At 35.1% G+C, this 17,780-nt stretch overlaps 2 protein-coding genes across 8 annotated transcripts in view; one reads left to right on the top strand and one right to left on the bottom strand.

The window, feature by feature from the left end:
• Positions 1-14,799, top strand: part of FANCL (FA complementation group L) — a 78,656-nt gene extending 63,857 nt beyond the window's left edge. The window contains exons 8-14 of one of the 2 annotated variants that reach the window (XM_032292073.1): positions 8,022-8,172; positions 10,369-10,452; positions 10,724-10,769; positions 10,851-10,932; positions 12,163-12,279; positions 13,887-13,958; positions 14,251-14,799. In XM_032292073.1, coding sequence (XP_032147964.1) covers positions 8,022-8,172; positions 10,369-10,452; positions 10,724-10,769; positions 10,851-10,932; positions 12,163-12,279; positions 13,887-13,958; positions 14,251-14,286 — 588 coding nt within the window. In that variant the 3' untranslated portion in view covers positions 14,287-14,799. The remainder of the gene's footprint in view (positions 1-8,021; positions 8,173-10,368; positions 10,453-10,723; positions 10,770-10,850; positions 10,933-12,162; positions 12,280-13,886; positions 13,959-14,250) is intronic. The other variant, XM_032292074.1, reaches the window with a different exon arrangement.
• Positions 14,059-17,780, bottom strand: part of VRK2 (VRK serine/threonine kinase 2) — a 108,436-nt gene continuing 104,714 nt past the window's right edge. For 5 of the 6 annotated variants that reach the window (XM_032292071.1, XM_032292067.1, XM_032292068.1 and 2 more), the window contains exon 13: positions 14,059-14,701. In XM_032292071.1, the coding sequence (XP_032147962.1) occupies positions 14,354-14,701 (348 nt within the window). In that variant the 3' untranslated portion in view covers positions 14,059-14,353. Of the gene's footprint in view, positions 15,577-17,780 lie in introns of all 6 variants that reach the window. The other variant, XM_032292072.1, reaches the window with a different exon arrangement.

Below are 17,780 nucleotides of genomic sequence, written 5' to 3' on the forward strand. Positions count from 1 at the left end.
GAACTCATCCTTTTTTATGACTGTGTAGCATACCATGATGTATATGTGCCACATTTTCTTTATCCAGTCTGTCATTCATGGGCATTTGGGTTGGTTCCAAGTCTTTGCTATTGTGAACAATACCACAATAAACATATGTGTGCATGTGTCTTTATAGTAGAATGATTTACAATCCTTTGTGACCCAGTAATGGGATTGCTGGGTCAAATGGTATTTCTGGTTCTAGATCCTTGAGGAGTCACCACACTGTCTTCCACAGTGGTTGAACTAATTTATACTCTCACCAAAAGTGTAAAAGTGTTTATATTTCTCTACATCCTCTTCAGCATCTGTTGTTTCCTGACTTTTTAATAGTCTCCGTTCTAACTGGAGTGAGATGGTATCTCATTGTTTTGATTTGCATTTTTCTAATGACCAGTGATGATGAGCTTTTTATATATGTTTGTTGGCTACATAAATATCTTACTTTACGAAGTGTCTGTTCATGTCCTTTGCCCTCTTTTGGATGGGTTTGTTTGTTTTTTTTTGTGTGTGTAAATTTGTTTAAGTTCCTTGTAGATTCTGGATATTAGCCCTTTGTCAGATGGATAGATTGCAAAAATTTTGTACCATTCTGTAGGTTGCCTGTTCACTCTGATGATAGTTTCTTTTGCTGTGCTGAAGTTCTTTAGTTTAATTAGATACCATTTTTTCAATTTTTGGCTTTTGTTGCCATTGCCTTTGGTGTTTTAGTCATGAAGTCTTTGCCCATGCCTATGTCCTGAATGGTATTGCCTAGGTTTTTTCCTAGGGTTTTTATCGTTTTAGGTCTTATGTTTATAAGTCTTTAATCCATCTTGAATTAATTTTTGTATAAGGTGTAAGGAAGGGGTCCAGTTTTAATTTTCTGCATATGGATTGCCAGTTTTCCCAACACCATTTATTAAATAGGGAATCCTTTTCCTATTGCTGTTTTTGTCAGGTTTGTCAAAGATCAGATGGTTGTAGATTTGTGGCGTTATTTCTGAGGCCTCTGTCCTGTTCCATTGATTTATATATCTGTTTTGGTACCAATACCATACTATTTTGGTTACTGTAGCCTCATGTAGTATAGTGTGAAGTAAGGTGGTGTGGTACCTCTAGCTTTGTTCTTTTTGCTTAGGATTATCTTGGCTATATGGACTCTTTTGGTTCCATATGAAATTTAAAGTAGTTTTTTTCTAATTCCTTGAAGAAAGTCAATGTTAGCTTGATGGGGATAGTATTGAATCTATAAATTACTTTGGGCAGTGTGGCCATTTTCACGACATTGATTCCTCCTATCCATGAGCATGGAATGTTTTTTCACTTTTTTGTGTCCTCTTTTATTTCCTTGAGCAGTGGTTTGTAGTTCTCCTTGAAGACATCCTTCATATCTCTTGTAAGTTGTATTCCTAGGTATTTGATTCTTTGTAGCAGTTGTGAATGGCAGTTCACTCATGATTTGACAGTCTCTCTGTTATTGTCGTTTAGGAATGCTTATGATTTTTGCATACTGATTTTGTATCCTGAGACTTTGCTGAAGTTGCTTATCAGCTTAAGGTGATTTTGGGCTAAGACAATGGGGTTTTCTAAATATACAATAATGTCGTCTGCAAACAGAGACAATTTGACTTCCTCCTTTCCTATTTGAATACCGTTTCTTTCTTTCTCTTGCCTGATTGTCCTGGCCAGAGCTTCCAACACTATGTTGGATAGGAGTGGTGAGAGAGGACAGTCCTTGTCTTGTGCCAGTTTTCAAAGGGGATGCTTCCAGCTTTTGCCCATTCAGTATGATATTGACTGTGGGTCTGTCATAGGCAGCTCATGTTATTTTGAGATACATTCCATCAGTACCTAGCTTATTGAGAGTTTTTAGCATGAAGTGGTGTTGAATTTTATTGAAGTCCTTTTCTGCATCTATTGAGATAATCGTGGTTTTTGTCATTGGTACTGTTTATGTGATGGATTATATTGGTTGATTTACATATATTAAACCAGCCTTGTATCTCAGGGATGAAGCCGACTTGATTGTGGTGGATGAGCTTTTTGATGTGCTGCTGGATTCAGTTTGCCAGTGTTTTATTGAGGATTTTTACATCAGTGTTCATCAGGAATATTGGCCTGAAATTTATTTTTTTTGTGTGTGTCTGCCAGGTTTTGGTATCAGAATGATGCTGGCCTCATAAAATGGGTTAGGGAGGAATCCCCTTTTTTTCTATTGTTTGGAATAGTTTCAGAAGGAATGGTGCCAGCTCCTTTTTGTACCTCTGGTAGAATTCAGGTGTGAATCTGTCTGGTCCTGGGCTTTTTCTGGTTGGTAGACTATTACTGCCTCAGTTTCAGAACTTGTTGTTGGTCTGTGCAGGGATTTGACTTCTTCCTGGTTTAGTCTTGGGAGGGTGTATGTGTCTAGGGATTTATTCATTTCTTCTAGATTTTCTAGTTTATTTGCATTAGAGGTGTTTATAGTATTCTCTGATGGTAGTTTGTATTTCAGTGGGATCAGTGGTGATGTCCCCTTTATCATTTCCTATTGTGTCTATTTGATTCTTCTGTCTTTTATTAGTCTGACTAGTGGTCTATCTATTTTGTTAATCTTTTCCAAAAACCAGCTCCTGGATTCACTGATTTTTTTTTTTTTTGGAAGGGTTTTTCATGACTGTCTCCTTCAGTTCTGCTCTGATCTTAGTTATTTCTTGACTTTGGCCAGCTTTTGAATTTGTTTGCTCTTGCTTCTCTAGTTCTTTTAATTGTGATGTTTGGGTGTCGACTTTAGATCTTTCCTGCTTTTTCCTGTGGGCATTTAATGCTATAAATTTCCCTCTAAACACTGCTTTAGCTGTGTCCCAGAGATTCTGGTACATTGTGTCTTTGTTCTGATTGGTTTCAAAGAACTTATTCATTTCTGCCTTAATTTTGTTACATACTCAGTAGTCATTTAGGAGCAGGTTATTCAGTTTCCATGTAGTTGTGCTATTTTGAGTGAGTTTCTTAATCCTGAGTTCTAATTTGATTGCACTGTCGTCTGAGAGACTGTTTTTATGATTTCTGTTCTTTTTATTTGCTGAGGAGTGTTTTACTTCCAATTATGTGGTCAATTTTAGAACAAGTGTGATGTGTTGCTGAGAAGAATGTATATTCTGTTGAGTTGGAATGGAGAGTTCTGTAGCTGCCTATTAGGTTCATTTGGTCCAGAGCTGAGTTCAAGTCCTGAATATACTTGTTAATTTTCTGTCTCGTTGATCTAATATTGACCAGTGGGGTGTTAAAGTCTCCCACTATTATTGTGTGGGAGTCTGAGTCTCTTTGTAGGTCTCTAAGAACTTGCTTTATGAATCTGGGTGCTCCTGTATTGGGTGCACATATACTCAGGATAGTTAGCTCTTGTTGTTGCATTGATCCCTTTACCATTATGTAATGCCTTTCTTTCTTTGTTTTCATCTTTATTGTTTTAAAGTCTGTTTTATCAGAGACTAGGATTGGTACCCCTGCTTTTTTTTTTTTTTTTTTTTTGCATTCCATTTGCTTGGTAAATATTCCTCCATCCCTTTCTTTTAAGCCTATTTGTGTCTTTGCAGGTGAGATTGGTTTCCTGAATATAGCACAACAATAGGTCTTGACTCTATCCAATTTGCTGATCTGTGTCTTTTTTTTTTTTTTTTTTTTTTTCTTGAGATGGAGTTTCACTCTTATTTCCCATGCTGGAGTGCAGTGGTGTGACCTTGGCTCACTGCAACCTCTGCCTCCAGCGTTTAAGCGATTATCCTGCCTCAGCCTCCGGAGTAGCTTGGATTACAGGCATGTAACACCATGCCCAGCCAATTTTGTATTTTCAGTAGAGACAGGGTTTCTCCATGTTGGTCAGGCTGGTGTCAAACTCCCGACCTCAGGTGATCCGCCCACCTCAGCCTCCCAAAGTGCTGGGATTACAGGTGTGAGCCACTGCACCCAGCCTGATCTGTGTTTTTTAATTGAGGCATTTAGCCCTTTTACATTTAAGGTAAATATTGTTACTTGTGAATTTGATCCTGTCATTATGCTAGGTGGTGGTTTTGCCCGTTAGTTGATACAGTTTCTTCATAGTGTCTTTACAATTTAATATGTTTTTGCAGTGGCTGGTACTGGTTGTTCCTTTCCATATTTAGTGTTTCCTTCAGGAGCTCTTGTAAGGGAGGCCTGGTGTTAACAAAATCTCTCAGCATTTGCTTGTCTGTAAAGGATTTTATTTCTCCTTTGCTTATGAAGCTTAGTTTGGCTGGATATGAAATTCTGGGCTGAAAATTCTTTAAGAATGTTGAATATTGGCCCCGACTCTTTTCTGGCTTTTAGGCTTTCTGCAGAGAGATCCGCTGTTAGTCTGATGGGCTTCCCTTTGTGGGTAATCCAACCTTTCTCTCTGACTGCCCTTAACATTTTTTCCTTTATTTCAACCTTGGTGAATCTGAAAGTTATGTGTCTTGGGGTTGCTCCTTCTCAAGGAGTATGTTTGTGGTGTTTGTATTTTCTGAATTTGAATGTTGGCCTGTCTTGCTAGGTTGAGGAAGCTCTCCTGGATAATACCCTGAAGAGTATTTTCCAACTTGGTTCCATTCTCCCTGTCATTTTCAGTTACACCAATCGAATGTAGGTTTGGTCTTTTCACATAGTCCCATGTTTCTTGGAGGCTTTGTTCTTCCCTTTTCATTCTTTTTTCTCTCATCTTGTCTTCACACTTTGTTTCATTAAGTTGATCTTCAATTTCTGATACCCTTTCTTTTGCTTGACAGTTTGGCTATTGATACTTGTGTGTGCTTCACGGAGTTCTGATGCTGTGTTTTTCAGCTCCATCAGGACATTTCTGTTCTCTAAACTGGTTATTCTAGTTAGCAATTCCTCTAACCTTTTTTCAGGGTTCTTAGCTTTCTTGCATTGGGTTAGAACATGCTCCTTTAGCTTGGAGGAGTTTGTTATTACCCACCTTCTGAAACCTACTTTTGTCAATTTGTTAAACTCATTCTCCTCCATGCAGTTTTGTTTCCTTGCTGGCGAGGAGTTGTGATTCTTTGTAGAAGAGGCATTATGATTTTTGAAATTTTCATCCTTTTTGCACTGTTTTTTCCTCGTCTTTGTGGATTTATCTATCTTTGGTCTTTGATGTCGGTGATCTTCAGATGGGGTTTCTGTGTGGACATCCTTTTGTTGATGTTTATGCTATTTCTTTCTGTTTATTAGTTTTCTTCTAACAGGGCCCTCTGCTGCAGGTCTGCTGGAGTTAACTGGAGGTCCACTCCCATCCCTGTTTGCCTAGTATCATCGGTGGAGGCTGCAGAACAGCAAATATTGCTGCCTGTTTCTTCCTCTGGAAGCTTCCTTCCAGAGGGGCACCCACCAGATGCCAGCTGGAGCTCTCCTGAATGAGTGTCTATTGACCCCTGCTGGGAGGTGTCTCCCAGTCAGGAGGCATGAGGGTCAGGGATCCACTTGAGGAGGCAGTGTGTCGCTTAGCAGAGCTTGAGCGCTGTGCTGGAAGATCCACTGTTCTCTTCAGCTGGCAGGCACAACGTTTAAATCTGCTGAAGCTGTGTCCACAGCTGCCTATTCCCCCAGGTGCTCTGTTCCAGGGAGATGGGAGTTTTGTTTATAAGCCCCCGATAGGGGCTCCTGCCTTTCTTTCAGAGATGCCCTGCTCAGAGGGGAAGAATCTAGAGAGGCAGTCTGGCTTCAGCAGCTTTGCAGAGTTGCAGTTGGCTCTGGCCAGTTCCAACTTCGAGGTAGTATCTGGGCTGGAATGCACCTTTCCTCATGGCAGTCCCTCACAGTTTCCCGTGAGGGAAGTATATCTTGGCTAGGGGAGAAGTTCCCCAACCCCTTGCGCTTCCCAAGTGAGGCAATGCCCTAACCTGCTTTGGCTTGCCCTTTGTGGGGTGCATCCACTATTTAACCAGTCCCAGTGAGATGAGCCAGGTACCTTATTTGGAAATGTAGAAATCACCTGCCTTCTGCCTTGATTTCGCTGAGAGCTACAGACTAGAGCTATTCCTATTCAACCATCTTGCCAACCACCAAGAATGTTGGCTATTTTTATTTTTAAAAATACTTTTTCAAATCTTCCTGCAAAATACTATTGAGCTTTGATTTTAATTTTGGCTATATTATTCCTTGGCATTTGTGGTGCCATATGTAGAATATTTAATTCCATTGTTATTATTTAGAAATAATGTATTTTTTCAGTTTGGGGAATAAATTCAAAATAAAGAGTTTTTGAGTGATTTAATGGACCAAATAAGCAGTTGGAGAAACTATTAGTTAATCACATAGCTCACTGATATAATAGTTTTGATGTCTACCCTCTAAGCTCATTGAAATTCCTAAGAGAAGTGTTTCTGTGTCCAATTTGTCACTTTTTTGGTCTTTCTTTTCCCTATCTGGAATGTAAAAATACTGTTTAATGTATCTACATCAAATGGCTAGCTAGTAAAATCATATAATGGCTTTTAGGTTTAAAATTCACTTTTTCTGTAATTAGCAAGTCAATTCGAGTTCCAGGGATGTTTCGTTTTTGACCATTTTCTTATTGAAAAATTTATTTTCTGTTCAAAATGCAGTTAAGATTTTATTTGCAGTTGTGCATAGAGAAATGGACAATGCCATTGAAAATAACTTCAAATAAAAGATGCCACTGTGAAAACATAACTTTTTTTGGGAGAGGAGTTATCCTTTTCTTGGGTATATAAGGTAATAGGTAATTATGGAATTTAAATACACATGTAGAAACAGATGGAGAGAGAGAGAGAAATGAGAGACAGAGATACACTGTCGTACTGATTTTAAAACTAGCTTCTTGGGAGTTTAATTTTCTGATTTCTGGATTTTGTTATCTAAACTTATAGATAAGTAAAATATACCAGAAGAGAACAGACATTGTAACATCAGTATCCTCAAAGGTTTTTTCTCAGACATTAGGCTCTAATTCCTACCCTTACACTTTTTTTTTAAATGTGTGTAGAAGGTTAGAACAGTTGAATCCAACTCAGTGGAACTGAGCCATGAATTCATCTAAGTGTAAACCTTGAGCAAAGTGACAGAATGGGATGGGTTTTCCTTAAGTATATAGATATATAATCATTTTTAAGCAAGTGGCTAGTTTCTTTTCATCTTAGGGTGTATCATATTCTTGGATTATTGGTGTGGCCAGTTATTTCAGATTGACAACATTTGTAGTACGTGACTTGACATTTTCCTTACTTGAAACTATAAAACCCTTAATTCTTAAACTATTTGTTTTGATTATTTTATATCAAAAGTATTTAGTAAGCAGTTGTATCTTTTAAACATACCACATTGTTTTATGAGAAACTCCTTTGCTCAAAAGTAAAAATTGATTTTTAAAGTCAGTGATGGCATTACTGTAGAGCAACTATATTTAAGCTAATTTCTATAAAGAATTAATATATGAAATACTGAATTCAGAGGTTGGCTAAAAGTTAAATGTGGAAAAACATCATTTGTAACTTCTGTTTTAATTCTTTAAAAATGTGTAAAACCTTTTCATACTCTTTGCCTAATTAGGTCCTCAAAGTTATTTTTTGATAGTAATCAAATTACAAATAGCACTGCATTTAACTTGATTGCTGCAATAAACATGAAATTAAGATATTCATACTAAAACTCTATAGACACTTTGTATAGGTCCTATATGTTAGCTATATTACATACATTAATATTTATTAAAGTTTTGTGTATGTATCATCTTGTAGTACTCATTATTATTCCATGCCTGTAGTATAACAAGCATTAAAAGAAAAATAATTATGATTTCCAAAAACCATTCTTTCTCAGGTGTATAGTCTACTGTCAATAAAAAAGAATCCTGTTAATGCTGTAGGAAGAGATGTGAAGCAGGGAGAGTTGACTCCTGTTTACTGGTGTCTACTTTCTAGCTAAATGAAACAGAGCTTAAAATTTCTAAGTTGAGTGTATTTTAAGATTATCTGCTATTGGTAGAGTGCCACATAACTTACTCAACTTTCATTTTTTCACAGAGCTCCTTAATAAGCATTTACAGTCAGTTTTTGGCAGCATTAGAATCACTAAAGGCATTCTGGGATGTTATGGATGAAATCGATGAGAAGACCTGGGTACTTGAGCCAGAAAAACCTCCACGGAGTGCAACAGCACGCAGAATTGCATTAGGTAGGGACAAAGAGGATTAGGGGTTTGTTTCTGGGTGTTTGATTTTATTTTATATTACTTACGAAAAGTAATTTAACAATGGCAGTTGGACTCAGACTACTTTGTATGAAATCAACTATTAAAAATTTTTTTGGATGAACTATGTTTTTTTGTTTTGCTACCCATTTAAGAGTAAATATTTTAGGCGAAAAGGGCAAGTCCGGAGGTGTTTCATTATAAGAGGTGATGATCCAAAACATTCAGAAGTGTGTTTAATTAGCTGTTAATTAGCACAGGAATGGTGGGGCAGGTTATTCAAAATTTACATTACTTTGAACCAGAAAAAAGTGTATTTCAATAATGAAGTCTTCATTTGTGAAACTTAAAAAATTAGTGTACTGAGATCTAGTAATATTTTCTGATAGAAATATAGAGGAACATAAAATAACTTTTAGTAGACATGCCACTGAAGAGTAAACAGAAAGCACAGAGTAAGAATTTATTTTCTTCACTACAAATATGTGAAAATTATGAGTAAGATATGGTACAAACATAAATAGGTGTGCAGCGTTACCACATTCTCTTGACAATAAAATGGTTATGTATTTTCATTATAAGCAAGCAAAACATAAAGTCACTTTCAGAGTTCAACCTTTCTCAAGCTTTTAGATAAACTATATTTAAGCTTACATTAAACACTATAGCTAGTTTTAAGATACCGATTTCTGTCTTGTTTTCTAAATAGATACATTGTTCAAGGATATTTTGAAATTCTGATGTGAATCACATCCAAGTTAGTGAGCAATTTTTACACTGTATTCCTAGGTATAATATAGATTATCGGGGGGAGAATGTGACATACATGCTGTTATGAGAAGAAGAAAGTATAGTTATATAGCAGTTCTACAAACAGTAATACTTTAATGGTTTGAAAAAGTCTAACCATGTTTAAAATGGAATAATTTGCCAAATTATGGTATATTTGTGAACAAAATATTTTCTTCAAAGAAATGTAGTAATTCATTATTTTCATGGCTCCATTAAAATTATCATGTCATGATTAAATATACATTTCTCATTGAGCATAAATAGCCTAGTTTTTAATTCATTCTCTGTTTACCATTTAGCTTCTTTTTTCTCCTCCAGGCATGACTTGGTTTCTTAAGTCCAAGTTTTGAACAAGTTAATGGAAACATTAGTTAATATACCCTTATTAAGTGACAGAACAGTCTGGAGCCATTACTAGATGACAGTATTGAGGGCTAATAAGGAATTTGTGTTCATAGTAAAGAATGTGTTACCAAAAGAGATTTTAACTTTTTGTATTTTTATTTTTCTCATTGAATAGCTAGTCATTTTTTACTAGCCACTGATGATCTCTTTTGGCCAGATGTGTAATAATTGCATTTATGTTGTCGCCAGGCTTGATGAAAGGTTTATTCTATAGTGTACAGAATTTATGAAGACATTTTTACCATAAAAGTGAAATCCAATTTGATCTTAATAACACTGTGTACCTTCAAGAAACAGCATTAAAATTTCTGAAACTTATGGTATAGCCCAGTACAGTTAAAATGTATAAAAGAATCTAGTGCAAGTTTTTTTAGGTCTTGGGAAATTAGGTTATTTACTGTTTTTGTTATTAAATGAACAATTGCCATTGTGAATGAAATCTTTTGTTAAATTATAAGGGAAAGTTTCACATGCAGCAAAATAATTCAGAAAATGTTTTTATAAATTTTTATAAAACTTGAATCTTAAATGTTTTTACCATTTACTGTATTGCTAGTCTTTTTACATCTGACCATAGTTCTGTGAAATGTAAACTTTTTCAAGAAAGCCATGAAAAGTAATTTAGATAATTATTTCGTAAATTTATGACTTGTGATAGTTTTGATATTAAAGACGTTTATCACTCCACAGAGCATTTTTATTTGAACTTTAATACAGTTGACCAGAATTGCAATCTAATTAAATATATTAATTTGTTCATTGGCTGATTTAAGATCCCTTTAATGATAATCATAATATCAAAAGTACTTCTTTTGGTTAAATTATAACAATATATTTACCATTACAAAAAACTACAAAACATTTGGTTAATCTTTCTGTGGGTAAACGGTGAAATAGGTAGCCAGACCAACATCTCTTCATTTTTTATTGGCTTGTTTCATGGGCTGTTCTACTTCTAAAAGCTTTAATCTTGTTTCTTTCTAGGGAATAATGTTTCCATAAATATAGAGGTAGACCCGAAGCATCCTACTATGCTTCCTGAGTGCTTCTTTCTTGGAGCTGACCATGGTATGAGATCTGAGATTTAAATGTTTTTTAATAGAATCATAAAATCCTTGCCTACCATTGTTAAATTATTAGAAAATATTAGTATATTAATGGTAGTTATTTTAAATGAAAATGTCTCAGCATTCTGAACTGTATAATTGTTTTTTTAACATAATACATATAATTTTGATTTTCTAATCAAGTAGTTAAGGAAACATTCTGTATCATCTGGCTTTACAAACCATGAGTTGAGCATGCAATTATTAAACTTTTTTTTTTTTTTAATCTCAAGTGGTAAAACCCCTGGGAATTAAGCTGAGCAGAAACATACAATTGTGGTAGGTACCTTGGCAATATAATTTTTACTTTTTGGTGATTTTACAAAGTTCATAGCATAATTTTTTTTCCCATGCTTTCAGGGATCCAGAAAATAGTGTGTTACAAAATTTGAAAGATGTTTTAGAAATTGATTTTCCAGCTCGTGCTATCCTGGAAAAATCTGTAAGTTTTATCAGTGCTTTGATATTCTAAACAGCATTGCATAATGACGTTTAAATGCTTCTCAGTGAAAGAAGAGGCTGAAAAGGGAGGGAAGTGGAAAAATATTATAACACAGACTTCTGAAGTGCATCAAAGAACTTGTTACCTTTGATTGGCTGTTACATATGATTGTCTCTTGGAATAATAAGGGGATTGATTTCAGGGCTGCCCATGGATACCAAAATCTACACACATTCAAGTTCCACAGTTTCCCTGTGGGACCCATATAAAGAAAAAAGTCAACCCTCTGTATACACAGATTTCACAGAAACACAGGTTCTGCATCTCCCCAATACTGTATTTTTGTTCTGCATTTGGTTGAAAAAAAATCTGTGTATAAGGAGACCTGTGTAGTTCAAACCCATGTTGTTCAAGGGTCAACTATATACTTCTTTCATGGTCTTCAGTAGTGAAGTTATTAATGATGGACGTTTATTAAAAATAAGCGGAAAGGTCCAAAGTAGCTCATGAGATATTTGGCTTTTCTACACAGTCTGTTTACTGATGGCTGAAGTACTGATTAGCTTCATATAAGTTGTGAAGCAGTATAGTTTCTCAAAATTGAATATATACCACTATATTGCAAAAATAATAAACTCAGAATTGATTTTTGACAAGGCTGCTAAGGTTGTAGACTACTAAATGGTGGTGGTTTTCTTTTTCCTTTAGTTATAGAATTTTGCTGCTTAGTAATCACTAATGTCAATTCCTATCTTTATATATTTATTAGGGACATTATATTGATATATGATATGGAAAAATTACTAACACTCAAACATCTTGTCAGCCAAAAATGGAATCTCTTGTTTAGCCTAGCTGTGTATATTTATTGAGTGAAAAAGAAAACACTCTACAATAGCTTTGCTAGGTGTTAAATAGTGATGTAATTATATTTCCTATAATATAGCAATATAGTCACCTTTATAAAAACTATCTTTATATCTATAAAACATTCTTACTGATCTTACCTTGTGTTTTAAACACATAGGTGATTTCATATTCTAAAGTAGTTAGAAGAATTGTAATGTTCCCAGCACAAAAGGTAAATGTTGAGGTGATTAATATCTTAATTATCTTGATTTGATCATTACACACTGTATACATGTATCCAAATATCACATGTACCCTCCCAAATATGTACAGTAAGTTAGTGAGACACATATGCTTTTTATAAATATTTTTCTTTTGAAGGATTTTACTATGGATTGTGGAATTTGTTATGCTTATCAACTTGATGGTGCCATTCCTGATCAAGTGTGTGATAATTCCCAGTGTGGACAGCCTTTCCATCAAATGTGCTTATATGAGGTAAAAAACAAAAACATCGTCAAGACTTTTTTCAGCTAACACAACATAGGAAGTATGCCTGTTTGAAAGACACAGCATCTAAAATATGTTTAGTCTGTAGTGATCCTCTCTTTGGCCATCAACTCCTTTATCAGTTTATTCCAGATGCTTATGTGTGCTTCATTTCTTCATCACAGTTACTAATGATGAAGAAATGTCCTGAAGTATCCAAGAAGGGAGAAAATCTCTACAGCATACATTCATGGACTAGCTTATTGACACATACAAATTAAACTGATTGTACATTGGAATCTTTTCTATAAATATCTTGTTACCACAATGTAAACGTCATAGATTTACCCAAGGTAGTGGTGCTTCAAAGTGGCAGCAATGAAGTGAAAATGGACTCAGCACTATGTAGTACCTATTACCTTTCAGGCTGCATTTAAGAATAGAATATATTCTTCTCAACAACTTTTTCTGTTGAGAAGAATGCCTCTTGTGATCAGAATATCTCACAGCACTCAGGCAATGCCAGTTTATTTACTTTATGTGAAGTCTGCTTTCATTCCTGTCTTTAGTCATTTGCCCTAGTTGATACATGATTAACTGTCTGTGCAACTGTATACAGAACACCTTGCAATTGTATGGTGCCTTCAGTTTGAGTCTTCCTTAATATCACATCTTTACTTTTGTGATTAGAGGTAGCAGCAGTTGGTGCCATCTGTGCTTTGCCATTGGAGAACTTAGGCAGAGACATCTATTTACCTTATATAAAATCATAAAATACCAGGCTGAATTACAGAAATACTCTAAGGAAATATGTGCTTTCTATGTAATTATGAGTATTCGTTTAATTTTTAAAAATTGACTACCTCATGCTTATAATCAATGGGTTGAAAATTAACCCTCTGTTAATGATTAAGACCAGAACTAAGAAATTTTCAAGAGCATATAGTATCTTTAATAGCAAGAGTTGTTAATTTGTGATTAACAGATTCAGGGAAAGTCTGAAGACCATGAACTTGTATGCATTATTTTTTATGTATGTCTATTCTGAGGATAAAGAAAATGCATAGCCGGCCACAGTGGCTCAGGCCTGTAATCCCAGCACTTTGGGAGGCCAAGGCGGGCAGATCATGAGGTCAGGAGTTGGAGACCAGTCTGACTAATATGGAGAAACCCTGTCTCTACTAAAAATACAAAATTAGCTGGGTGTGGTGGCACATGCCTGTAATCCCAGCTACTTGGGAGTCTCAGGCAGGAGAATTGCTTGAACCCGGGAGATGGAGGTTGTGGTGAGCAGAGATGCCGTTGCACTCCAGCCTGGGCAACAAGAGTGAAACTTTGTCTCAAAAACAGAAAAAACAAACAAAAAAATGCGTCATTTTCATCAAATTCTTAAAAGGGCCCATAATCTGGTTATAAACCAGGCCTGGTTTAGACTCAATTCCATGTTGATTTCCCTTGTTATTCTGCTATTGGCTCAGGAAATATACCCCTTACTTTTGCGAAACAAAATTAATGTATAAGGCTTCTGGAATAAAAACATAGTGCACTTAAAAAGAAAGGGAATGACATTTGGAGTATCTGTAATTATGCTGATGCTTCTCTTTTAAAATCTGCAGTGGCTGAGAGGACTACCAACTAGTAGACAAAGTTTTAACATCATATTTGGTGAATGTCCATATTGTAGTAAGGTAAGCAAATTGGTAATCATATCTCCTAAAATGTGCCTAGCTTTCAGTAATATATTCTAGAAGATAGACCTTTATATCAGCTTATTTAAAACTTTTGAAACATTCTTTTCTGCATTTTTATTTTTCAAATTCTCTGCTCAAAAACATTAAACTCCTTTTCTAGATTTGCCAGGTGATCTCAAAGTTCAGAAAAGTGTTTTCCAAACTGTACTGTGAAACTATTTCTAGTATAAAGCAATTTTATTTTTTAGAATGTCCACAAGCTTTGTTAAAATATGGTCTCTTTTTAAAGCCAATTACCTTAAAAATGTCTGGGAAGAAACACTGAAATAAGGAGATAACATTTTGTGAAGAGCTGGAAACTTAAAAAATTATCAAAAGGACTTTCGATATCTTCAGAGAAAATATAAAGCAAGACATACTAACGTCAAAAGGACTGGTATGATGATGCTATAATAATAAACATCTGCCTTTATCTCTTCACTAAGAGTAAACTGGGAAATTGTAGACCAAAGTCCTGTTGGACTTTCTAAGTCTGTGATACCCGGCCTGACTGTGGTAGTGTATTTATAATACCAAGATGGAGATCTTGACTTCTTGAATATATCTGGACTGGTAAAATCTTGATGAGGTTCATAAAATGAGTTTGGGAATTGTCTGTAGCTCAATTTTTGCGGGAAACTGTTTACTTCATTCAAAAGTTCTTGAGACTCTTGATATTTTTGTCTTCTCCTTGTGCTTTCCTATGGAAAAAATACATATATAGTTTGTTAGATGTGAGTTATCCAACTATTTATTTTGTGTAATGGATAAGAATGCTAAATAAAATATACAAGATCAAGTTTTTGTATGTTATTTTTTTCCAAAAGTAATTTTTGGGTAAAGATCTTAGATTTTAAGATTTAAACTTTTTAAGAGTTTATAAACATCCACATTTGAGTGGCTCTTTTAAACCACATAAGTAGGCAATATCTTAAATAGTTTGAATTTTCTTGGCAAAACCAAAAAAACTGGGCTTAATCTTATGGGGGAAAGATAGCCATAATTAGAAATATTTTGGTAATTAATGTGATTCTTAACCTTTTGATTCCATGGCAACTGAGAAGTGATATCTCCTGTTTAGTGGGTAAAGGGTGAGGCTGTACACAGCCAAAGAAAACTGCCTCAGGGGTAGATGCAGTGTTACATTTCTAGGAAAGTTATAAAGACTAATCACTATAGACTGAATATATATTAATATAAAACAAATTAACTGATTACTTATATGCATGTTTCGGGAGCTATTTCTATGTCTTCATCATTCCTGTTGGCCAAAATCCCAGGAATCAGTTAAGATCACCACTTAACTGGCTGAAAGTTGAATTTTTCTGCTTCACTTTGGTGACCTATGGCATGCCCTCTCTTAGCACCATTAATCAAGTAACTTAGAAGAGGAGAAATTTATAAAACAAAGCAAAATACTTTAAGCTTGCTCATTGTTAGTTTCATCTATAATAGAAAGATCTGACACAATGCCATCATTCTGAGAATAGCTGCTACCCTCTCAACCTCTAAATTGCCACCCTTCAAACAGCTCTCCCCTTGCTAGATAGAGTTTTGTAAGTGTCAGAAAGGAATCCTACATAAAACAAAGGATGTCTTGAAGACTTCGGCTTTCCTATAAAAAAAGAAATATATTACCTGGGAGTTAGATAACTCACTCTAAACTACTTTTTTCTGAGCTAACAGTCACATTAATGCAGTTTTTCATAAGTTTGTCAGCTTTATTAACTAAAGGGAAAATAAGTGAATAATTATCTCAGTAGGCCTATAAGGAATAATACAAATAAAAATAATTATGCTATCAAATCATATTTCTAAAGGGTAAGGTAATGTAAGCAGCATTTACATATAGCTCACACGTGGAAGGTTGGGAGATATATCTGCTTAGGTAAGACTAGAAGTCAAGCTACTATAATTTCCAGCATCATATTACCGTGTAACCTATACACCTAATCTCTTTTGAACATCAGCAAATGACATATCGGAAGGAACTCATCTAAGAATTTAACCACCTGTTGTCTTCAGTACACTGAGAGGTCTGATTTGGATAGTCTGTAACAGGAGTTGGCAAGATTTGGCTTGGCCAGTTGCATGTTTTGTGAATAAAGTTTTATTGGAACACAGCCACATCCATTTGTTTACGTATTGTCAATATGGGCTTTTGCACTACAATGGCATGGTTGAATAGTTCTGACAAAAACTATATGGAAGGTAACCTGAAAATATTTTCTCTCTGGACTTTTAAGAAAAAGTTTGCTATTCCCTGGTCTTTGGCCTTGTTGTTTGAGTATCTGAAAGCAAACAGATCATATATCTTATTAAAATGCAGACCTCATTGAAAAGGTCTAAGAGTAAGACCTGAGATTCTGTGTTTCTGAGAAGCTCCAGATGATGCCAATACAGCTAGTTTGCACAGTCTACTATGATAGTTCATTGGTTCTCAGCCTGGGTTGATTATGCCCCACAGAGGACATTTAGCAATTTCTGGAGACATTCTGGGTTGTTACAACTAGAAGGAGGTACTAATGACACCTAGTAGATAAATACTGGGAATGAAGTGAAACATTCTACATCACAGGACAGCTCCCCGACAACAAATAATAAACCAGCTCCCAAATGTCAATAGTGTTGCTGTCAAGAAATCCTGCATTAGAATAGTTACTGACTTTGAATGCACATCAGAATCAACTGGGAAGCTATGATAAATATCAATACCACTTCTACTTTGGCCATGAAAAATGGATATCAAACTTCCCCTTCTGCTGTAAAAAATCCATAAACAAACACAAAATTAGACGAAATATATGAACTAGGTATCTAAAACAAGGATATGATAGTTGAGGAAAGGAAAATAACACAGACCTAGGAAAGGCCACAATTTTATTAAGATTTACTGCAGACTAGACCAGAAAACCTGAAGAGAAGTTATAAAATGATCAAGTTGAATCACCAGTAAGTTAACTGTCTGTCAGAACTAAACTCAAACTCTTTAAAGAAATAACAATAAAATCTGGAGTCTAAAGACCACAGCATCCACAATGTTCAGCATATAATAAAACTATAACACATCAGATGCAGGAAATGTGACCCATAACCAGGAGAAAAAACTAACAGAGATTGAGAGCTGACCCGGATGGTACAAGTATCAAACAAGGACTATAAAACATCTACATAAATATGTTCAAGGAATTAAAGTTGAACATAATTAATGAACAGATGGGGGGAGGCGGAATCTCAACATAGAAGAAATATACTTCTGGAATTGAAAAATACAAGGTATAAAATGAAAAATTCATTGGCTAGGTTTAATAGCTGATTTGACAATCAACTAGAGGTCAGGCTAAAAAAAAAAAAACCAACCTGAGATAGAGCAAGATAAAAGGATGATAAAATAGTTATTCTGCTGCCTATGAAAAACGTCAAGTAGTCTAACATGCATGTATTTGGATCTCAGAAAAAGAAATAGGAGGGATTAAGTCATGAAACAGATTGATGAAATCATATAAAACCTTTCCAATTTGATGACAAATAACCCATTGATAAAAAGTAACTCAATGAAGCCAAAGCATAATAAAGAGTGCCAACCTTAGAAAACCAAAGATATCAAGCAAATCTTGAGAGCCTCAGAAAGAAATAGATTTTATAGGGTCAATGATAAGAATAACTGCTAACTTCTTACAAAACAAACAAAACCCCACCATACCTAGGAAACATCATTTTTAAAGTTCTGAAAAAGAAAGATTCCATATTCAATTAAGCCTTCTAAATTAAAATGAGGGG

The sequence above is a fragment of the Sapajus apella genome, unplaced genomic scaffold, assembly GCF_009761245.1.
Source record: "Sapajus apella isolate SASKATOON/1434 unplaced genomic scaffold, GSC_monkey_1.0 scaffold26, whole genome shotgun sequence".
In the NCBI taxonomy this organism is placed as follows: Eukaryota; Metazoa; Chordata; class Mammalia; order Primates; family Cebidae; genus Sapajus; species Sapajus apella.